This window comes from Gossypium hirsutum, chromosome D01 (genome assembly GCF_007990345.1).
Source record: "Gossypium hirsutum isolate 1008001.06 chromosome D01, Gossypium_hirsutum_v2.1, whole genome shotgun sequence".
In the NCBI taxonomy this organism is placed as follows: domain Eukaryota; kingdom Viridiplantae; phylum Streptophyta; class Magnoliopsida; order Malvales; family Malvaceae; genus Gossypium; species Gossypium hirsutum.
Window position 1 is genome coordinate 743,903 of NC_053437.1, and position 24,383 is coordinate 768,285.

At 31.0% G+C, this 24,383-nt stretch overlaps 3 protein-coding genes and 1 pseudogene across 5 annotated transcripts; 3 read left to right on the forward strand and 1 right to left on the reverse strand.

Annotated features, from left to right (window-relative positions):
* Positions 1 to 4,087: 4,087 nt before the first annotated feature.
* LOC107928949 (polyol transporter 5) lies at positions 4,088 to 7,270 on the forward strand. The gene is made up of 3 exons (XM_016860259.2): positions 4,088 to 4,401; positions 5,478 to 5,824; positions 5,925 to 7,270. The coding sequence occupies exons 1-3, from the start codon at positions 4,242 to 4,244 to the stop codon at positions 7,026 to 7,028; spliced, it is 1,611 nt and encodes a 536-aa protein (XP_016715748.1). The 5' UTR covers positions 4,088 to 4,241; the 3' UTR covers positions 7,029 to 7,270.
* Positions 7,271 to 7,743: 473 nt separating this feature from the next.
* Positions 7,744 to 12,015, forward strand: LOC107928950 (polyol transporter 5). Of its 3 annotated transcripts, XR_005909146.1 has the most exons (4): positions 7,744 to 8,076; positions 9,081 to 9,427; positions 9,942 to 11,691; positions 11,787 to 12,015. XR_005909146.1 is itself a non-coding variant. In XM_016860261.2 (3 exons), the coding sequence occupies exons 1-3, from the start codon at positions 7,917 to 7,919 to the stop codon at positions 11,034 to 11,036; spliced, it is 1,602 nt and encodes a 533-aa protein (XP_016715750.1). In that variant the 5' UTR covers positions 7,744 to 7,916; the 3' UTR covers positions 11,037 to 12,015. The 3 variants fall into 3 exon arrangements, 2 of the variants coding, with proteins under 2 accessions (XP_016715750.1, XP_016715751.1); XM_016860261.2 differs by having other exon boundaries at positions 9,942 to 12,015; XM_016860262.2 differs by having other exon boundaries at positions 7,840 to 8,076; positions 9,062 to 9,427; positions 9,942 to 12,015.
* Positions 12,016 to 14,026: 2,011 nt separating this feature from the next.
* Positions 14,027 to 16,191, forward strand: LOC107928945 (polyol transporter 5-like; annotated as a pseudogene).
* Positions 16,192 to 17,515: 1,324 nt separating this feature from the next.
* Positions 17,516 to 20,335, reverse strand: LOC107928944 (putative polyol transporter 1). The gene is made up of 3 exons (XM_016860256.2): positions 20,116 to 20,335; positions 19,225 to 19,571; positions 17,516 to 18,676 (listed from the first exon to the last, which is right to left on the reverse strand). The coding sequence occupies exons 1-3, from the start codon at positions 20,264 to 20,266 to the stop codon at positions 17,597 to 17,599; spliced, it is 1,578 nt and encodes a 525-aa protein (XP_016715745.1). The 5' UTR covers positions 20,267 to 20,335; the 3' UTR covers positions 17,516 to 17,596.
* Positions 20,336 to 24,383: the final 4,048 nt, after the last annotated feature.

Sequence of the window (24,383 nt, forward strand, 5' to 3'; positions counted from 1 at the left end):
CAAAGCCAGTAGCCCCTTTGGGTTGGCCCTTTATCTTATCCTATTTTTGTCTGACCTATTTCCGGGCATTGTTAACAGTTTTAACTATTTACACTAACCAATGACATTATAAAAATAAAAATATCAAATTAAAATACAAAGATTAAATCACATGTTCAAGTATAGTAGAAGTATAGAAACCTCGATTTAACCGATACGATATTCCAAAAACCTTTCAAATACAATACAAAAGTTAACACACCGGAATCAAATACTTGCACTCGAGTTCGTAATGGCTTACCAACAAAAAAAAATAGGACTAATTTGCAAAATAAAAATAAAAATTTCCATGGTTGCTTCAAATGTATGATAAGAAAGGTTTATTTATTAATGGTTTTAGGTTTGAAGAAAGCGATTTGTACCTTTAGGGTTTTCTTCATTTGAGGACTTTGTGTTTTAATGTTTGATTTTTGCATTAGTTTCTTTTGAAGCAAACTTGTAAAATTAAGTGCTAACTACAATTATATTCATAAATTAATTTATAATCATAATTAATATAACTGTGTAACTACGACTATAATCAAATTATTACATGCACAAAAAAATAGATCAATAATCAGAATACATTTAGATTTAAGACCAGAATAAATATGAATGAGATTACACGTGGTGAGACTTTATATTTCTAGAGAGAGGCCCGAGTTCAAATATTGGAGATAATTAGACCTATTCATGGGTCGGGCCACCCGGCCCGGCTCAAATTCATTAAAGTATAAAAAAAAATCTTTTCTTTTTTGTTTTTAATATTTTTTTTTATTATTTTCTCCCTATTTTGCTACCACTTTACTATTATGTTGTTATTGTTTGGATATTGTATAAAACTTATTTTATTGTTAATTTTGTTATTATTTTAAAGACATTTGTTAATTTTGTTATTATTTTATATGCATTTGCTTGTTAAGTTGCATCTATCTTAGTGTTATTTAAGTATACATATTTTTTAAAATTTATTTTCAATTTGTTGAGAAATATTTATTTTGATGTTTTTAGTATTTTTGATGTATTATATATATTTTAAAATAATATAAAAAATAATATGGGCAGGTCAGGCTGAGCCCGATTTTTAACATTTTTACCCGTGTCGGGCTTGGGTAAAATTATAGGCTCATTTTTAGGCCGAGCCTGGGCCTAGCAAACAGGCATAAATTTTTAGTTGAATCCGGCTTGACCCACGCACACCTCTAGAGATGATGTTATTGGGAGGGGTATCACGAGTTGCAAAAAAATTAATCTTTATAAACATCTGCCAAAAAAAAAAACCCAATATTAGTAATACTTAAAAGATAGTTTTTTAATTTCACATTCAAATACATGAAAGCAAAAAATATACCGGGAATCACATTTCCATTTCGGTTTCTTTCCGATATTGGTAAAAGTACTATGAAGACCTTTGTATTAGAAATTTGATTGTGTTTTGTCTCATTTATACAAAAAAAGAGTACGTTAGATAAAAAATAAATTGATTAATTTTATTAAAAATTTTATCTATTTTTAATGCTAAAACTAAATTACTCTTTAATTTGACGTATAAAAACTAATTTATTTATTTTTAAAATAAAAGAAACAAAATATAATATAATTATTAATACAGGGACCTCCATAATATTTTTACCGATATTCTAAGAAAGCTAAGACCTTAATTTGATGAGACGTTGTTTTCGCAATAACAATGGCGACTTTCTTGCATTAAGTTGTGAACTTTGTATCTCTTCCACAGATCCTACCAGAATAACTGTCTCAATCAACAATTCATTAGTTGATAAATCAAATCATTATATTATTGGTTAAAATATGTTTTCAATACTTTTAGTTTTACGAAAATTGATATTTAATCCTTATACTTAAAAAGTTTAAAAAATTAAGTTCAATCATTAACATTATTAATGTTTGGATTAATATCCATCTATCAGTAGAAGAGCATACCTTAGAATCAAGTCGATATGACGATCACTGTCGGAGATCAAAGATGAAAGTTGTCTGGATTTTAGTTTATAAATTAATGTTGTTCAAAGTTTTATAAAAAAAAAAGAACTGAAATGTAAAAGATAAAGAAAATGAGAGCTTTGTGCATGTGACAACGATTTTAACAGTCTAATGACTTAAAAGAAAACATTCAAATAATTTAGTGATCATATTGTAACTTTTTAAATTTAAATGACTAATACATAAATTTACTAATAATTTATATTTACCCAAGAAAATAAATTAAAATTAAAATTAAAATTTTATTATTTAAATAATAATTTGTATATAAGTGTGTGGTGGGGAAAATGACAAATATTTGAGTTTGGCAATTCAAAGTGATCTTTTTGCAGAGCGTAATTATTGGCAGTGTAGCAAATTTCAAAGGCACGTGAATTGGACTAAGTAAAGGACGCAAATTTTACTACTCCAAGTATGTGACTTTTTGGGCATTTTACGTGTTAAATTTAGTTTATATTTTTATCAATTTATTTTTATTTAAAAAAATAAATTTAACCATTAATCTTTTAAAAGGAATTGAATTATTTTTTAAATAAAAATATTGACAAAAACCTTAAAATTTTAAATACAATAATGCTAATTTTTTAAATTATTATTTGTTATGCAAATTATCACATTAGCATCGTTAAAATATTTAATATTTTAACTAGTATTTATATTAAAAAATAATTTAACTTATTTTAAAAGATTAATAGTCAAATTTAACTTAAAAAAATTAAAGATAAAATTATAAAAATATAAATAGTAAGGACTAAATTTGGCAAGTCATTTTCTCTACATCTCACCTTACTTCCTCCGTCATCGCTCACACCTGTACTCATACTTGTACTGACAAAAAGTTATCTTTCCGTTAATAATTTATCGGTGGACTTAACTTGTAAAATGAATATTTAATCAATTAAACAACGTCACCTGTATCAAAGAGTGAGGCCCATACTTGACAGATTGGGCTGTCTTTGTTGACTATTTGAGTCCCTCGTTGACTTGCTTGACTTAAAAGCAAAAATAAAAGGGTTAATTGCAATGGTAGTCACTCAACTATTATTAAAACTTTTTATCACTTAACTCTCAATATTTTCACATTATGTAATTTAGTCTTTTTTTGTAGTTTTACTTTTCTTTGTGACAGTAATGGTTAATTTTAAAACAACGAGAAAAATATTAAAATTATTATCTTGAATTTTTGGTATATTTTTTATCAAATTTAGTTGATAATTTTTTTCACTTTTAAGATGAAATGGTCACAAAGAAAAGCAAAACTACAAAAAAGAAGAAGACAAAACTACATAATGTGTAAATGTTGAGAGTTAATTTTTTTAGAATCAAAACAAAATTGACATAATGTATAAATGTTGAGGGTTAAAGTTGTTATTATGTCAATTTAAAAAGAAGTCACAGTTAGTGATAAAAATAAAATAAAATAATTAAGTGATCATTTTGTAACTTTTAATATTTGAATGGTAATTTTTTTTTACTAATAGTTAATTTACTATCAACTCCTTGAAAATTGACTTTTCATGGAATAAAACATTCAGATTTCGTTTGATAGAAAATTATAAATTTACTCTTTTGTCCTTATGTATATTAAAATTTAAATTTAAACAATATTTTTATGATTTGACAATATCAATATAAAAAACAAATAATAATAATTTTTGTCAATTATTTAATAAATTATGAACATTTTATTAATTTGTTAGAGTTATAATTGCATGTAATTTTTTATTTATATATTCAAATTAAATTTTTAAAAAATATTATATTAAATTTTTAAAAGTTATTTAAAATTGATATTTAATATATTATTAATAACATTAATTTTTTTTTAACATCCCATCTAAAATGGACATATATAAGCGAATGAGATGGGGAACTTTTGATTGGTGAAAGCGGTGTAACTAATACTCATAACTACTCAAGTATTTAAATGAAAACTTTTAAATAGTTTAATCATCATTTTGTAATTTTTTAAAATTAAATAACTAAAATATAAACTTAGGTTAATTTACCCTCCTATAAATTTCATAACAATTTTGTATTTTATTTCATCATAGAGTATGGTCCATGTTGATGTTAACCTTTTCTTTGATCTATTTAAAGCAAAGCTATTTTTATGTTACAACAATGGCTTCTTCAAAGCAAGCTTAGTAGAGATTAATGGATGCCACCATAGCTTGAAAGAACAAATCACAGCAGTTCTAACCAAAAAAAAAAAAAACATGTCTGGGTTTGAAGCAGACAACAATGGCGTCTCCATTTCAGTTGCAGCCGACAACAAAACTGGTGCAGATTTTGAGGTTTCGAAGAAACCTAAAAGGAACAAGTTTGCTTTTGCTTGTTCCATTCTTGCTTCTTTAGCTTCTATCTTGCTTGGATATGGTGAGTTCTTTTTTTTTTTGGAACCTCCATTAATGTCTGCTTTTAAAGCTTTTATCACCTTTTTTGGAAAGAAAAAAGAAGAGTTTTCTTTTGTGTTTTTTTTCTAGTTTAATTCTGCTTTCAGTCTCTGTGCTTTTTAGACTTTTGAAATTTAGTCCCATTGTTTTTAAATTTAAGGAATTTAATCTTTGGTCTAATTTTAAATTTCATCCCTATACCAAATGTGAGAAGCAAATATGTTTGAATTGGATTGGACTGATCAGTTGGACTAATTAGACCAAAAATCGATTGGGTATCAATCTAGAGAAAATCATTAGATTGGTTGAACCGGACAATTGAATTAGATTTTTTTTTATTTTTAATGATTTATTTAATTAAATTGGTCAGGCTGTTGGATTGACATACAGGCGGCATGACCAGTTCGACCACCAATCCGATTCTGAAAACCTTTTTGAGAAGTTAATTAATTCCTCTACTTTAAATTTGTTAGAATTTGGTCATTTTACTTTATAAAAATTGGGAATTAGTCAAATTGTTGATAAACAAATTGATAATTTGTACTGAAGGTCAATTGTTTAATAAAGAAAATTTAACCGGATTAAGTTTTCAATTTCCATAAAATATAAGGATTAAATTATGATAAATTAAAGTAAGGATTAATTTATTAATTTTTATAAAGTAGGGGGATTAAATTTAGAAGTAGACCATATTTTTACCATATGATTTTAAAACTAGGCATAATGTCAAACTTGCCCCCAATATTTATATATTTTTTAATTTAATCATTAACTTTTTTATTAGTTAAAATTCATCCTTAACTTTTTAAAAAGGTCAATTTTTTTTAATAACACGTTATTTTTTAATGATGTTGATTTGATAACTCACATTACAGTTTAAATATACTTTAATGCTAACATAAAATTATTTATGTTATATGTCATACCAATAAATAATTTTAAAATATAAAAATAAAAATATTTAGAATTCAAGTAATTATAATAGAAAATAGCATGAAATCTATCATATTTAAAATTTTAATTATTTACTTTATATATATATCTAATTTTTTTTCATAGATATCGGAGTGATGAGTGGGGCTATTATTTATATAAAAGATGATCTGAAAATCAGCGACGTTCAAGTTGAAATCCTCGTCGGAATTCTAAACTTGTATTGTCTTATTGGAGCATACGCCGCCGGTAGGACCTCAGATTGGATAGGTCGCCGTTACACCATCGTCGTCGCAGCTGCCATCTTCTTTGTGGGAGCTTTGCTCATGGGGTTCGCCACGAACTACGCTTTCCTCATGGTCGGCCGTTTCGTCGCCGGAATCGGCGTCGGCTTTGCCTTACTGATTGCTCCGGTATACACCGCTGAAGTCTCTCCGGCATCCTCTCGTGGCTTTCTCAACTCATTCCCCGAGGTCTCATATCCTTTGAATTTTTATTGAATTAATTTTAAAATTTATAATTGAATCAACTTAATAATATTATATTCTAATGTAATTTTCCCCTTTTGTGAAGGTTTTCATTAATATTGGTTTACTGTTGGGGTACGTTTCCAACTATGCATTTTCGAAGCTACGAGCCGAGTTAGGGTGGCGGGTAATGCTTGGCGCCGGTGCTATTCCGTCGGTTTTCTTGGCTATTGGGGTTCTTACAATGCCTGAGTCACCTCGTTGGCTGATTATGCAAGGTCGATTAGGTGAAGCCAAGACAGTTCTCCACAAAACTTCAGACACCAAAGAAGAAGCTCATGGTCGACTCAGTGACATCAAAGCTGCCGCCGGAATCCCAGAAGATTGCACCGATGACATTGTCCAGGTCCAAAAGCAGACCCATGGTGAAGGTGTATGGAAAGAATTATTTTTACACCCTACACCAGTTGTTAGGCACGTGTTGATTTGCGCCATCGGGATCCATTTCTTCCAACAAGCTATAGGCTTAGACTCTGTCGTGTTATATAGTCCCAGGATCTTTGAAAAAGCTGGGATCACATCGTCAGACCGTAAGCTACTTGCCACCATGGCCGTTGGACTTTCCAAGACGATCTTCATCTTAGTGGCGACATTTTTACTTGACAAAATCGGGCGACGTCCGTTGCTCCTCATCAGTTCTGGTGGCATGGTCGTTATATTGGCTACACTCAGATTTTCATTAACGATCATCGGCCATTCGGACAACAAAATAACTTGGGCTGTCGGATTGTGTATCACCATGGTTTTATCTTCTGTGGCAGTTTTCTCGATAGGGATGGGACCCATTGCGTGGGTGTATAGCACGGAGATCTTCCCCTTGAGGCTACGCGCTCAGGGAGCGAGTATAGGAGTGGCGGTTAACAGGGTGACCAGTGGTGTAATCTCGATGAGTTTTATTTCATTATACGAAGCTATTAGCATCGGCGGAGCATTTTTCTTATACGCCGGGGTTGCGTTGGTGGCGTTTTTCTTTTTCTTCACTTTCTTGCCAGAGACTCAAGGGAAAACACTTGAGGAAATGGAATGGCTTTTTGGTAAATTGGTGGGATGGAGGGAGGAGGCTCAAAAATTGAAGAGAAAAAGGAAGATGAATGAAGCTAACCATCAGATCCAGTTAGGCAATAATTTAACTACAGATCGCCGATGTTAGGAAATAAATTGTAGCTTATGAATCAACTTCGCTCAATCCAATCACTCTAAACCCACAAATTATTTTATGATATTTTTCATCTTATAAATTTCGAATTTAAAGTCAGGGTTCGAGATTTAAGATTTAAAATTCTAGATTGTGCATCTAAGGTTCAGGGCTTTAAATTATGGATTTCATGTATGCAATTAGCCCCTGTAATTTGTGTAAGTTGTAGATTTAGTCTCTATGTTTTAATTTGATTAGTTTTAGATATTCTACTTTTCGACTTTTGAAGTTTTAGTCCTAAGGTAGTAGCTAAATTTATTCGGTTAAATTCTACTATTAGTCTTATACTATCTTTAAAGTTGTAGATTTAGTCCACTTGAGTTCTGGAAGTTTGATCTTGTTGCAAATGGTAATCATTAAGTCCATTAACAATTTTTTTGTGAACAATATGTGGAAACAGTAAGTTGACATGATATTTCAAATAGAACAATATGTTTGCCGCATCAAATTCTGAAAATAACAGAGCTTAGCTTAAATAATTTAATAGCTACCAGTTAGTTAAGACTACAATTTTAAAATTCAAAAAGTACATAAACCGAAATGATCAAATTAAAGTATACGAACTAAATCCACAATTTTCACATAATACAGGGACATATGGCACAATTTAACCTAAATATTATGACTACAATTATGAAAAAGGAAGAAAATAAATAAATAAATTTAAGATAATATGGAAGAGTGGACAGTGTTCCATCGTATATATGGTCCACCTTGATGTTAACTCCTTTTTTGTTTTATTTAAAGACAACAATGGCTTCTTCAAAAGCAAACTTGTGGAGATTCATGGCTGCCACCATAGCTTGAATCTCTAATACTTACAACATTAAAGAAAAAAAAAACATGTCTGGGTTTGAAGCAGACAACCATGGCGTCTCCATTTCAGTTGCAGTCGACAATAAAACTCTTGCAGATTTTGAGGTTTTGAAGAAACCTAAAAGGAACAAGTTCGCTTTTGCTTGTGCCATTCTTGCTTCTTTAGCTTCTATCTTGCTTGGATATGGTGAGTTGTTTTCTTTTTCCCGCCAGGTAGACTAACAACCAATTTCACTATTATTACGTTTTGGCCACTTAACTTTAAAAAATTACAAAATGATTATTAAATGATTTAAAAGTTGTTAAATATTTTTTTTCAAAAAAATAAGTCTAGCTAGCAAGATTCAAGTGATAATTTAACGGTCGGTACAGTGGATCAATACCTATTGGCAAGTAAATGACATACCTTAGATTCAATTCGATCTGACAGTCAGTGGTAGAGATTAAAGAATAAAGTTTAATTTATTCTCAGTACCCCCTATACTTTCTAGTCCTTGAAATTTAGTCTGATCTTTGCCTTCAATTTCAAATATTTAATCTTTGGTCTGATTCTAAATTTCATCCTTATACCAAAGATCGAGAAGTTTAGATCATATATTTTAATTTGTTAAAATTTGATCATTTTACTATATGAAAATTAAGAAATTAATCAAATTATTGATAAACATATGAACTTAAACAATTACTACTTTTTGCTAATTTGTTGAATAAAAATGATTTTTTTGTTAATTTCTTGCGTATAGATTATTGAACTGTTGATTTTTAGGACAACGATTTAATAAAAATGTCTAACAACATTGGACAAACTTTTTAATTTTTGTAAAGTATAAGGATCAAATTATTACAAAATTAAAGTAATGGATTATGTTCTCAAATTTCATAAAGTAGAGGGATTAAATTCAGAAATAAACCTTAATATTTTTACCATGTTTGATTTAAAAATTAAAATTTCATTTCATAATAATGCTAATAAACTGCCGTTGGATTTTTAATATGTAATATTTAAATATTAATTAATAAAACATATTTAAATTTAAAAAAAATCACTTAAAAGTGTTATTAAATTAACTTTAATTTCTAAATCAGATAATTTGAATGATTAAATTGCTAAAATTGAAAGTAGAGGGGCTAGATTTTATAGTAAAGAGTACAGGGACTGATGGTATAATTAGACTCTTTCTTTTTGCATAGATATTGGGGTGATGAGTGGGGCTATTCTTTACATAAAAGACGACCTGAAAATTAGCGACGTTCAAGTTGAAATCCTCGTTGGAATTCTAAACTTGTATTGTCTCATCGGAGCATACGTCGCCGGTAGGACTTCCGACTGGATAGGTCGCCGTTACACCATCGTCGTGGCCGCCTCCATCTTCTTCGTGGGAGCTTTGCTCATGGGGTTCGCAACGAACTACACTTTCCTCATGGTCGGCCGCTTCGTCACCGGAATTGGTGTCGGCTTTGCCTTATTGATTGCTCCGGTGTACACCGCCGAAGTATCTCCGGCTTCCGCTCGTGGCTTTCTCAACTCATTCCCTGAGGTCCCATATCCACTGACTTTTTTTTAATTTTAATTTTTATATTATCTTAATATAAAATTATAATTAATAGGAACATTTAAAAATAAATAAATTAACTCTTTTAAAATTTTTTACACTTAAATGTTTAACAGCAATGTTTATGACATCGTTGATTTTTGACTGTCAACGTCAATCAAATGACTTATTTAATCTTTTTTTTTTAATTTCAAGACTTATAATAACATCAAACCTAATTAATATGTAATTTAATTAAATATCAAAGATAATCGAATCAACCCAAACCGAATTTAATGGGTTTGAATTTGTTCGGTTTATTAGTTTTTAAAAATTTTAAAAATTAATTTTTATTTATCATTAAAAATAATTTTCATTAATTTAAATAGAAAATATTTATTTTGATTTATTTTAAAAATAATGAATATTAAATGGAACTCAAGAACTATGATTTCGTGACAGTGTCAAGGAATATTAAATGAGTGAAATGTGATGTATTTGTCGAACTTTTCTTTTGAAGGTTTTCATTAATGCTGGTTTATTGTTGGGGTATGTTTCCAACTATGCATTTTCGAAGCTGCGAGCCGACTTAGGGTGGCGGGTAATGCTTGGTGCCGGCGCTATTCTGTCGGTTTTCTTGGCTGTTGGGGTTCTTGCAATGCCTGAGTCACCTCGTTGGCTGATTATGCAAGGTCGATTAGGTGAAGCTAAGACAGTTCTCGACAAAACTTCAGACACCAAAGAAGAAGCTCGTGGTCGACTCAGTGACATCAAAGCTGCCGCCGGAATCCCAGAAGATTGCACTGATGACATTGTCCAGGTCCAAAAGCAGACCCACGGCGAAGGCGTGTGGAGAGAATTAATTTTACACCCCACACCAGCTGTTAGGCACGTTTTGATTTGCGCAATTGGGATCCATTTTTTCCAACAAGCGATAGGCTTGGAGTCTGTTGTTTTGTACAGTCCAAGGATTTTTGAAAAAGCTGGGATCACATCGTCAGATCATAAGCTACTTGCCACCATGGCCGTTGGATTTTCCAAGACAACCTTTATCTTAGTGGCCACATTTTTACTAGACAAAATCGGACGACGTCCGTTGCTCCTCATCAGTTCTGGCGGCATGGTCGTTATATTGGCTACACTAGGGCTTTCATTAACCGTCATTGGTCATTCGGACAAGAAACAAACTTGGGCCGTCGGATTGTGCATCACCATGGTTTTATCTTCTGTGGCAGTTTTCTCGATAGGGATGGGACCTATTACGTGGGTTTATAGCACAGAGATCTTCCCATTGAGGCTACGTGCACAAGGAGCAAGTTTAGGAGTGGCGGTTAACAGGGTGATGAGTGGTGTAATCTCTATGAGTTTTATTTCATTGTACAAAGCTATTACCATTGGTGGAGCATTTTTCTTGTACGCCGGAGTTGCGTTGGTGGCGTTTTTCTTTTTCTTCACTTTCTTGCCGGAGACTCGAGGGAAAACGCTCGAGGAAATGGAAGGGCTTTTTGGTAAATTGGTCGGATGGAGAGAAGAGGCTAAAAAGATGAAGAGGAAGAGGAATGAAGCTAGCGGTGACGGAATAGGTAACGATCAAATCCAGTTAGGGAAAATATAGCACTCCCCCGCCCATGTTAGGTAAAAAATACATCAACGTGAGTGTGAAAATTTATGTAATAAACATATTTATTTTAAATTTTATATCGAAAATAATTGAAGTTTTTTAGAAAAATAGTAAAATTAAAGGTTTATGATTCATGGAGTGAGGGAGTATAGTAGAGACCCAGGGCAAAATGGTAATTTTTTAATTTAAACTTTTTATAATCTATAAAATTTTAAATTAGTAATAGTAACATTGCATTTTGCCTCCCAAAATTTGATAAAAATTTAAATTTAACCTTTTAAAAATTATAAAGATATAGGTTATTAAAATGATGAAATTGTATTTTTACTATCATAAAAATATACAATTTAATTCCGGCCCTCTCAAATTTTTTTCATATTTCTTTGATATCGTTTACCAACAAATGAGAGATGGTGAAGGATAGGGATGTACTAGTTCACCTAATCAAGGTGAAGAGTCGGTTGAGGAAGAAAGGAGGCTAGATCTTTTTGAGAAGAAGGAGAAAAGAATGAGATGATTATAGGAGAAGAAGCTAATGGTGATGATGGAAGGGAGAAGGATCCCCTATTCCTTTGTGCACTTAGGTTGGCTACTCCTTGTCTCGCAATGCAGCGTGGTGATTTGTACGATGGCTTGAACTGTTGTGCAGGTTAGTCATGTGTTAGTGGTCAAGTGCAATTTTACCTTTACTAGTTTAAAATTTAAAAAATTTCACTAGGCCTAATGGAAAATTTTCCATTTTAGGGAGGGTCAGGGCCCTGCCAGCCCCGTGATTTTACCCTTGGGTTAGTCATGCGTTAGTGGTCAAGTGCCAAACAAGATTGTTATTACAAGCCAATCGTCGTAAATGTAGCTCGGTCTTGTTTATGTCGTAGGTTGTCCTAGCATGACAACTCTGTCCTTAAGGTTGTATGAAATGGTTAAACCCAAGCAGCCTTGACGAGGAATGAATTGCAAACCATCTGCAAACTAATTCGACAAATGATCAATCACGAGCCACTAGGCAACTAACCACATCTTGCTCTACTAGTATATAAATATACAATACATTTAAATTTTAAATCTCACTAATAATCAATCTTGTCATCTTTTATCTACATATATATTATAATTTATTAATATACACAAATACCTCTATACAAAAAGGGGCCAAAGACTACAAACATATATTTATATGATTGTTAACCTTGTGTATAGTATACATCAAAACATTGGATTATTGCAAAATTTATTCAAATTATCATATATAATTAATATATAGTTATACAATATATTTCTAAACATGCCCTTCAAGCTCCAATAATTGAGAGGCAAAAAGTAGGGATTTTCATTTGCATTAGAGGTGTGATAAAGGGATAGAGATGTCTTGGACAATGCATGAGATATGCAAGAAAAGATGGGACAATAATGAAGCTAGCATGTGATGTTTTGGTCCCATACTCTCTCTTCTTTGAGACAAAACATGAATGTGTGTGGTCTAAATTGATTCTTTTTTTATTGATAAGATAAATTGATGTGTTTTTTTAATTATTGACTGCATCAGGGTTTGGTGGGCGATCGGTTTTATTATCATTATTATTAAAATGGGTCCTCCACCTATGATTTTTGGTAAAATTTTAGTTTTAGTCCTTTTAGTATGTCCAAATTTGTGATTTGTTCCTTATATTTTAATTTAACTTAATTTGGTTCTTTTATTTATATAATATCATTGGTTACTCCAAATAAATAACATATGTTAATTATTTCAATCAAAATCAATTATGATGCTAGAAAATTTTTAAGAAGGAATAAGATAAATAAGATTCTAAAATTTCGGGGGGAATAATAATAAAATTATTAAAATAATTTAAATTAAATAATTAATTATTGGTAGGGACTTGAATTACATACATTATCATGTTTTACCAATGGGCCAAGGCCCTTATCTATCCCTGACGATTTAAAAAGAAAAAAAAAACCTATTCCAACATAAAGAAAGGCAACAAATTAATCGAAAAAGTTAATCGTGATGAACCATAAAATTATAAAAGTAGATAAATCAAATCATACCAAATTAAAATAATACAAAATTTAAACATAGTTGAAGGACCAAAACATAATTTCATCAAGGTTTATATTGCATTGAATACAAGTCAACAAAATACGACAAGAATGTCCAAAATTGACGTAACCTTTGCTTTTTTGTTTCAATTTCTAATAATAATAATAATAATAATAGGAAAGGTGGTTAAATTATTAATAAATTTATATTTTAGTTATTTAATTTTAAAAATTTATAAAATTATTATTGGATTATTTGAAAGTTTTTATTTATTCGCTTATGATTTTTAGATCAAATTTTAGTTTTAATCCTTTTGCCATGCCTAAATTTTTTATTTAGTCCTTATATTTTAATTGACTTAATTCGGGTTTTTTATTTATATAATATCATTAGTTAGTCTAAGTAAATAACACAATTAATTATTTTAGTTAAAATCAATGATGATACCTGAAATTTTTAAAGAAGATCGAGATGAAAATATAAAATTTTAGGGAGAAAGCTCGATAAAAATTGTTAAAAGAACTTAAATTGAATTCTTAATATTTTGGTGTGACCAAACATATAAAAATTTCTATTAATCAAAAGGTTATAAGGACTTAAATTGATAATTAATAATTGTCAAGGGACTAAACAATATCCTATTTTACCAAGGGGCTAAGGCCTTATCCCCTATCTTCATCCATATTAAAATATTCAACACTATTCCAACACTCAAAAAAAAGGACATCAACATTTTAATCGGGATAATTAAAGGTATTATCTGTTTTAATTAACAATTGACATTATAAAAATAGATAAATTAAATTATATTAAATTAAAATACAAAAATTGAATCTAAAATTTGAACATAGTTGAAGGACCAAAATATAATTTCACAATTGTTTATATTTACATTCCATACAAGTCAACAAAATGCGACAGTTATGTCCAAATTTGATTTGTAATAATAATTAATTTGGCCTTTTATTTAAAAAAAAAACCCAAATTCCAAAACTTTGGAGATAATATTTCTTTTGTCTTGCAGAGATGACAAAAAAGGCTGGTTTAGGACCCGAAAACGGTGGCGTTTCAACTCAGCAAGCAGCTTTTGTAAAGAAACCAAAGAAGATGTTTGCTGTTGCTTGTGCTGTAATGGCTTCGTTAACTTCCATGTTACACGGTTATGGTAAATAAATTATGTTCCATTTTTAAAGCTTTTTTGGGGTACTTTTTCAGTGACGATTCTGGGCTAAATTCATATATATATAGATATAGGTGTGATGAGTGGAGCTATAATGTTCATAAAGAAGGATTTGAAAATCAACGACGTTCAGGTTGAAATCCTGGTCGGCGTACTCAACTTGTATTGCTTGGTTGGTTCAATCGTCGCCGGAAAAATAGCCGATTGGATTGGTCGTCGGTACACCATCGCGATGGCCAACGTTATTATCTTCGCGGGTTCTCTATTCATGGGCTTTTCTGTCAACTACGCTTTCCTTATGGTCAGTCGTTTCGTTGCCGGATTCGGCGTCGGCTTTGCCCTTATGAGTGCCGTTCTTTATACCGCCGAAATCTCCCCGGCTTCTCCCGGGGTTTCCTCACTTCATTCCCTGAGGTAATTTGATTGGCTTTTTATGTATTGCGGGAATAAATCAAATAAATCCTAAATACATCAATTTATTCTTTGTAGCATTAAAAAATAAAATTTTAAATTTATATAAAATATATTAAAAATCAATTTTCCAATTTAAAATAAATAAAAAAATCTTGTTAAATATTAATTGATAATTTTTAAATAGTGAATATTAAAATTATTTCAATCTGGTCTGGATTCTTTTAAATAAATTAATCTATTTAATAGTAAAAGGATTAATTTAATTATGTATAATACAGGGACCTCCAAATGAAATTCACTTTTTTTCCTTTTTCTCTGTGAATTAGATTGTATGCAATGTAAGAGTTTTGATATTTGTAGGTGTGTATTAATAGTGGGATATTGTTGGGATATGTTTCGAACTATGCGTTTTCGAAGCTTCCGATGAAGACCGGATGGCGGTTGATGCTCGGCGTCGGAGCCATCCCGTCGATTTTCTTGGCATTTGCGGTTTTAGCAATGCCGGAGTCGCCGCGTTGGTTGGTCATGCAAGGTCGATTGGATGAAGCCAAGGTTGTGCTTGATAAAACTTTAGACACCAAAGAAGAAGCTCAACTTCGACTTGATGACATCAAAGAAGCCGCCAAAATCCCCCAAGATTCTACCACCGGCAACGGAGAAGGGGTTTGGAGAGAATTACTATTACACCCCACACCCGCTGTTAAGCACGTCTTGATTTGTGCCATCGGGATTCATTTCTTCCAACAATCATCCGGGATAGCCGCCGTTGTTTCGTACAGTCCGAGGATTTTTGAGAAAGCCGGGATCGCATCATCAGATGGTAAGCGACTCGCAACCATAGCCATCGGGTTTTTCAAGACAATCTTCGTCTTGGTGGCAACGCTTTTACTTGACCAAATCGGTCGTCGTGTTTTGCTCTTAAGCAGCGTCGGAGGCATGGCAGTGTCGCTAGCGACAATCGGGTTTTCCCTAACGATCGCCGACCATTCGGAGACAAAACTAACGTGGGCCATTGTCTTGTGTATGACGATGGTTTTAGCTTTCGTCTCATTTTTTGCGATCGGAATGGGGCCGATAACCAACGTTTACATGTCGGAGATCTTTCCGTTGAGGCTACGTGCACAAGGGGTGAGTATGGGAGTGGCGGTGAATAGGGTGGTGAGCGGGATCATCTCAATGACATTTATTTCCTTGTACAAAGCTATCACTATCGGCGGTGCTTTTTTCTTATTCGCTGGCATCGCCACCGTTGGATGGGTGTTTTTCTATGTGTGTATGCCTGAGACGCGTGGGAAAACACTCGAGGAAATTGAATGTCTTTTCGGTAAAATGGTTGGTTGGAAGGAGGCATCTAAGAAAATGAATGATGTTACCGTTGAAGGATAAGATATCGCAAAGTTATTGCTCATTACTTTTGAAAAATACTGTAAAAAAATATTTTTTAAAATTTGAGTGTTTAGCATTCCTGTAAAAAAGTGATTTTGAAAAATAAAATATTTATTTTAGATATGTTATTATCAAGTAACAAATATACATTTAAATAATATTTAAATTAGTTAATATTATTATATTTTAGTAAGAATATAAAAAAATTATTATAACTTGTTAATATTTTAATATATAAAATATAAATTTTAAATTTTTTTAAGCAATAAATATTAATTATTTATAAAAGTTAATTAGAATATATAAACTATGTTTTAAATATTTAAATATAACCATTAAATATTTGTAATTAGTATTTTAAAAAAAATATTTTTAATTAATGATTTTAACACAATTGTAATTAAGCACCAAGAAAAAAATAAAAAAAAACCATGTTATTGGAGGGGTGAAAAAGTAATTAAGCACCAAATGTGCTTTTGGGAGAGGAAAAGCTAAAATTTTTAGCTTCTCATTTTCAGCCCCTTTTCAGAAGTGCTTTTCAAAAGCATTTCTGAAAAATTAAAAATTTCAGCCAAAAGCAGCTTGTTCTTCACAGCTTTTCTTTTAAAAGTGTTTTTGGAATCAGAAGTGCTTTTTTTAAATAATGAAGAACTGGCCCTTCGTCCTTAATGATTGTCTCTAATGGAATTACAGTTAATTTCATGGTAAATTGTTTACCTATTAAAACAATACTTCTCATAAATCGATTAGTCTCTGATGTTAAGAATTTTGGTTTTGACAGAATTTTTTTTTTATTTTGGTTAAAATATATCATACATTTCTATACTCTTCACAAATTTTTAATTTAGATTATTTTTAAAAAAAATTAATCTTTCTATTTTTTACATTTTAAAGTTCACTTCCAAATATTAAATGATTAATTTTGGTTAAAATATACTATAGGTCTTTGTACTCTTCACAAATTTGAAATTTAATGTTTCTACATTTATTTTTAGTCCCCTATTTTTTAGATTTTAAAAATCAGATCCAGTTGTTAATATTATTAAAGTTTTTCATTAAATTTGTTGATGTGACATTTTGAAATTAAAAAAAAAAACTCATATTATAGGATATTATTATAGAGATTATCTTTTAACAAATTGGTTCGTACCTAACTACTACTATATATATATATACCCTTGATATCTATCAACCCTATTATTATCATGACATCTGATCAAGATTTTTGACATAATTTTTTTCTTTCATTATTTTAAATTGTTTGTGGCGAGTCTTTTCCTCCTCCACCACCACCAAGGGGGGACGATACTTGTTTTTTAATATAAAAGAATATTTTATTATTATCAACAACAAAATCTATAACTTTCACAATGTATATGGACTAACATCAGAATTTAATCATCAAAGTATAAAGATTAAATTCACAACTTTCGTAAAGGACTAATATCAAAATTTATCCAAATTAAAATTTTATTCAATTTTTTTTTTATTTGTGTAATTAAGGTATCTAATCTATGAAAGCTTATCCTTCCACTACCCATCACTACCTTCTTGGCCATGAGTGGTTCGTTTAGTATTATCTTCATTCATCTTCTTATCCACTTCCCTCCAACCTACCAAATTACCAAAAAGCCGTTCAGTTTCCTCCAATGTTTTTCCACGTGTCTCCGGCAAACATATATTGAAAAACAACCATCCAACGGCGGCGATGCCGGCGAATAAGAAAAAAGCACCGCCGATGGTAATCGCTTGGTATAACGAAAGGAAAGTCATGGCAATGATCCCACTCGTCACCCTATTCACTGCCACTCCTAAACTAATTCCTTGAGCACGAAGCTTCAAAGGGAAAATCTCCGACGTGTAAATCCCGGCGATGGGTCCCATTCCGATGGCGAAAAACGCTACGAAAGACAAAACCATTGTTATACATAACGCTATAGCCCATGTTAATTTCGCTTCAGAATGGTTGATGATCGTTAAAGAAAACCCTAACGTCGCTAACGACACCACCATGCCACCGGTACTAATCAAGAGCAAAGCACGGCGGCCACTTTTGTCAAGCAAAAACGTAGCTACCAAAATGAAGATCGTTTTACAAATTCCGACGGCTACTGTTGTGAGTAACTGTTCGTTTGATGATGTGATGCCGGCTTTTTCGAAAATTCTTGGACTGTATAATACGACGGCGTCAACGCCGGACGATTGTTGGAAGAAATGAATTCCGACGGTGCAAATCAAAATGTGTTTGACGGTGGGTGTAGGGTGTAAAAGTAATTCTCTCCATGCCCCGTTTGAGTTGGTTTGTTTTTGGACAACGACGACGTCGCCGGTGGAATCTTGAGGTATTCCGGCGGCTTCTTTGATGTCGTTGAGCCGGAGCAGAGCTTCTTCTTTGGTGTCGAGGGTTTTTTCAAGTACTACCTTGGCTTCGCCGAGTTTACCTTGCATGACTAACCAACGTGGTGACTCCGGCATGGCTAGAACGGCGAAAACTAAGAAAATTGATGGGGTGGCTCCGGCGCCGAGCATTAACCGCCAACCTATCCTCGTCGGTAGCTTTGAAAATGCATAGTTTGAAACATAGCCTAATAATATCCCCACATTAATACACACCTACAAACATTAAAAAAATTATTAATTATAAAGGAATAATTGTATTTAGGTCCCTTTGATTCTTGAACTTTGCAACTAGATCCATTTCGGTCAATAAACTTGGATTTCTGTCAAGATTTGATGATGTGACTAGTGTTATTGGAATATGACCGGAGTAAACGGACCAATAACTAATCTATATAACAATACAAATAAATGAGTTGAATCAATTGACTCAGAAATTATTTGAAATTAGTAAAAATTGAAAAACGAAATAAAAATCGATAGTTGAATCAATTTAACATTTTTTTTATTTTTATGAATTTTAATTATTTTTGGTTCGACAATTGAACTAGTTGAATCAAGATCCGATGATTTGACATATTACCCACCAATTCGATTATTAAAACACTGAATGTGACACTTCAAGATTGTATCACATCAACAAACTTTTATATTTTTCAAGTTTATGTACTAAAACGGACCTAGTTGTCAAGTTTAAGTATTAGAGAAAAAATATCCCAACTATAAATTATAATCTTAATTTAGAAAATTAATCAAATTATTACCTCTGGGAACGAAGTGAGGAAACCACGGGAAGAAGCGGGGGAGATCTCGGCATTATAAAGAACAGCACCCATGATGGCAAAGCCGACGCCAATACCGGCGATGAAACGGCCGACCATAAGGAAAGCATAGTTGACGGAGAAACCCATGAAGAGAGATCCCACGAAGATAATGACGTTGGCCAACACGATGGTGTACCGACGACCGATCCAGTCGGCTATGTTTCCAGCAACGATCGAACCAACTAGGCAATACAAGTTGAGTACACCGACGAGGATTTCAATTTGAACGTCGCTGATTTTCAAATCCTTCTTTATAAATATTATAGCTCCACTCATCACCCCAATATCTATATCATACATATATATACAAATTAAGAATGAAATAACAAGGGTATATTACATCTAATGCCGCTAAACTATTAATAAGTTTATGTTTTAGTCACTAAACTCTAAAAAGTTCCAAAATAATCACTAAAATATTCGAAAGTTTTCATTTAACTCACTAATCTAAAATTCTCATTCCTCTTCTTTTCTACAGCTTAGGTTTTTTAGTAAAACAATTTTGACTGACATGAATTTGTAACAAGAATCTAAATAGTTTTCTTTTACAATCTTTGACACTAATCTTCTAATCAACTTTGATCTAATGTATGTTCTTTTACTCATTAATGAGTATTGATCTATCATACCGATAGTCAAATCGTCTTAACAACCTAGTGATTTAAATAAAAACTTTCAAATATCTTAGGTACTTAAATGAAAACTTTCGAATAGTTCAATGAACATTTTGTAACTTTTTTAAGTTAAGGACCAGAATATAAACCCACCTATAGTTTAGTGACTTGGGTGTAATTTACCAAAAGAAAACTTAAAAATGGAATATTGATTTACCATAACCGAGTAACATGGATGTCAAAGAAGCAAGCATGGCACAACCAAGAGCGAACTTGTTCTTCTTGGGTTTCTTGGAAACCTCGAAAACGGCAAGGTTGTCCGCCGGTCGGATTGAAACGGCGCCGTTTTCATGTCCTGAACCAGCCATCTTTCTTGTATTTCTGAAGGTGCTGCAACCCTCATGGATTGAGATATAGAGTTTGCTTATATAAATAGAAAAATGGGTAACTAAAATACAAAGTATACAACCAAAAGGGTTACATCGAATTAGGACATTGTTGTCGTATATGTTGGAAGTGAACATGTTGTTGACTTGTACTAAGCAATTTGATACCACTCATGTCTGTGTTGGGAAAATCACGCATGAGCTCAGCTAATCTTTTTAGGATGTGGTCCGTTTGTTAAGACTTACAATTAATACGTCTCTTTATGATTGAGAAGATTGTATATTTATGTTCTTATCAATTTGAATACGAATTCCAAGGGGAGGAGTGGGTTATCCCTTTGATTTTATATTGGTTGATGTCGATTTTGTGGGTCGGGTTACAGGGTACTAAAAGGGGTCGAATTTTCAATACATTTTTTATATAGTAAATGTTGGTTTTGTTACCATTTGAATTTTTTGGTCTTTTTTAATGGTTTAGGGACTAAATTGACCCATTTAATAATAGAAAAGCTAATTTGATCAAGTCTTTGTAATATGGGGACCTCTCAGATATTTTAACGCAATGAAAAATAATTGTTTATCATATTTGGTCAATTTAGTGAGAGTTATCATTTATAGGCTATGCGACACTTGCCAAGATCTACTTGGGTTGGTGCCCATATTCAATTAGGGATAGTAAAACCCAAATCGCCCCATGAATTCTAAACCGATCCATTTCGAGTAGGGTGAACTTTTTCTTTTAAAAAGTGGATGTGGGGTGAGACAGAGTGGATTTTCTTTCTAATAATTCGTATAGAACAGTTATGACAATTGATTGCATCACCTCACCCTGCTTCACTAGATGAAATTACCATTTTATCATTGTATATATTTAAGTCTTATAATGTGTAGTTATTATTATGAGTATAAATTAATTTTTATAGATTCCATATAAAAAAATATAGAAAAGATGAAATTATTATATTAATAATATTTATTGTGTTATAAAAAAAACTTCTTTTTTCGTAATTTTCCAACCAAATTAATGTTAAAGACTTAATTATAAAAGGGTAAACTACACCAAGGTCACTAAACTATTAATAAGTTTACGTTTTAGTTATTCAACTTCAAAAATTTACAACATGGTCACTGAAGTATTTGAAAGTTTTCATTAAGTTGCAAAACTATTCGAATGTTTTTCTTTAAATCACTGAGTTGTTAAGTTTTTTTCTTAAAAAAAATTCAGCTACCAAGAATCAAGCGATAATTTGACAATTGATATGGTGGATCAGTCCCCATTGACGAGTAGAAGAACATACATTACCTTAGATCCAAATTGATCTGATGGTCAATGTCAAATATCGAAGAAGAAAGTCATTTAAATTTTGGTTCATAAATTTGTGAAGTTTAAAATTGTTCATGAAAAAAAAAAACTGAATTACAAAAGAGAAGGGAAATGATATATTTTGATTGATGGAGGCGGTGCAAACTAGGGTGAGCAAAACTTAATTTAACTCGAAAAAATCAATTATTTTTTCAAATTTCGAGTTAATCGAATCAAGTTATTCAAGTTATTTAATTTTTTCGAGTCAACTCAAATAAGTAATTCAGTTTTTCGAGTTCGAGTCGAGTTGAATTTTACAAATTGAATAACTCGAATAACAATTTTGCGTAAATATCCTTTGCCCCCTATAAATATAAAAGATGATCAAATTGGTTTCTCTTAACAAAAAAATATAAAAAAATCAAAATGGTTTTAAAATATTCAAAATATTTATAAAAATAAAAAAAATAAAAATTCTAAATAATATATAAAAAGTTAAAAAATTCCAAATAATGATTTTGAGGACTAAATAGGTAAATCTTATCATACTAAAGTATCTTATTTTTTTTTCTCTTATTCTACTTTGAAACTACTTTGAAAGAGTTTTCAAATATATACGGTTTCAAATTTATGTTTCTAGCATGGGATTAGTTATACTATAACAAGATTTTAATTTGACATGTTAATTTTTTTTTAATTTAACTTGAACAATTTCACTCGATTTGACTCAACTCGAATTTTATTTCAATTGACTCAAATAAAAAGTTTAAATTGACTTAGGATGATAAAATGAGGCTCGTCAACTCGAAATTTTTTCACTCGATTCTATCAACGCTCACCCTTAATAACAATAATTTTAACAACTCAATGACTTAAATAAAAACTTTAGAACAAAAGTGATAATTTTGTAACTTTTTAAAATTAAATGACTAAAATGTAACCTTACTAATATTTTAACAACCTACGTAGTTTATAAAAAATATTTTTTCCTGTAATTTTTCGATTAATTTACTGTTGAGGACTTAAATATAAAACTCCATTTTTAGCTCATTAAAGAAACTAATATCTCCACACGATTTTGGCCCATTGCATAAATAAATAAAAAAACCCAAACCAAGGGGTTGCCCAACAAAGGACCATTTTATTACCATATTTTACGGCCTTTTTACTTCACACATTCGGCATTTGCGATAACATCTCTATTTTCTCTCCATTTTTCTAAGCTTTTAAAAATCATGAATAGTCGATTGAGTATTATTATCTATTGAGGATATGAGTTTTAGTGTGTTGAAACACATTATCCTTCTACTTATAAGTTAGAGAGGAGTTATAGGTAATTTTAAATACTGCATAAAAAAGATCAGATATAATTAAAACTTATAATAAAATTGTTCAAAAAAAAAAAACCCATGTGAATAACCCTTGCCTCTACTCTCAAGTTGAGTTTTTTTAGGGTTAAATTACTTTTGGGGATTTAAATTTGGCAACTAATCTCATATTGGGGCCTGAATTTCTTTTTCAAGTCAATCTCTGAACTTTGCTATTATTCTTATATCAGGGTTTGATGTTTTCTTGAAAGCTCCAAATTTTAGACTCGATGTAGGAACAATTGTTAAGTTCAAACCACAATATAGAATCAATTGACTAGGTCAATGTCAACTTAGACAAAAAAAGAGTAGCCTCAATATAAGAATAATTACAAAATAATTAAAAATTAAAACAATATTATAACACCATAAAATTTCAAAAGAAATAATAAAAAATTAAAAATATTCGTTTTGAGTATGGAGCAGCTTTATAATTCATGGTCAATGTCTACTTCTTTGATCGGCTTACAGAACGCGGAAAATTAATCACTATGCTTGCTTTAGTGAATACCTTAGAAAAAATAAGAGAAATCCTATCACCTGTGGAAACCACAAATTTAAAGCACAAACGTGTGTTTAAAATTAACATACAATAAACAATTAAGCATATGATTTTGAACTAAATAATTATAATAATATATGAAATGTGTACGATATTAAAATAAAATAATAAATTAAATTGTGAATATAATGAAATTTAAACACATAAATGCATCGTATTAATAATACTAAGGGTAAACTACCAAAATAGTCACCTTTGTTTGACTCTGGTTACATTTTAGTCACTTATGTTTGAAATGTTACGTTTTAGTCACTTATGTTATCATGTTGTAACATTTTAGTCATTGAGCCGTTAGTTTTTGTTAATGGTGTAACAATAAACTGATGTGGCACGTTAAATCATCATTTCAAACAAATATTCTAGGTTAATTTATACAATCGGTCCCCATATTTTTTTCGTTTGGAGCAATTTAATTTTTTTCTTTTATGTTTTTTTAACTTTATTTCTTTTCCATTCTCTTATGCTTCTCCCTTTGTTTTCCTCCATTCTCCATTTCTTTCAACATAGTTTTTCTATGTTTTATTTTTTTGAACAATTTAATTTTTTTGAGTGAAGCGAGCTTGTGGACTAGTTACAAATGGAAAGCATAGAAAAACTATGTTAAAAGAAATGAAAAAGGGAGGAAAATAGAGGGAGAAGCATAAGAGAATGGAAAAAAAAGTTAGAAGAACATAAAAGAAATTTTTTAAATTGTTGAAAATGAAAAAATATATGAACCAATTGTAGAATTTAACTTAAAATTTTCGTTTGAAATGATAGTTTAACGTGTCACATCAACTTACCGTTACACCATTGTCGACAATTAACGACTCAGTGACTAAAATGTTACAACACGATAACGTAAGTGACTAAAACGTAACATTTCAA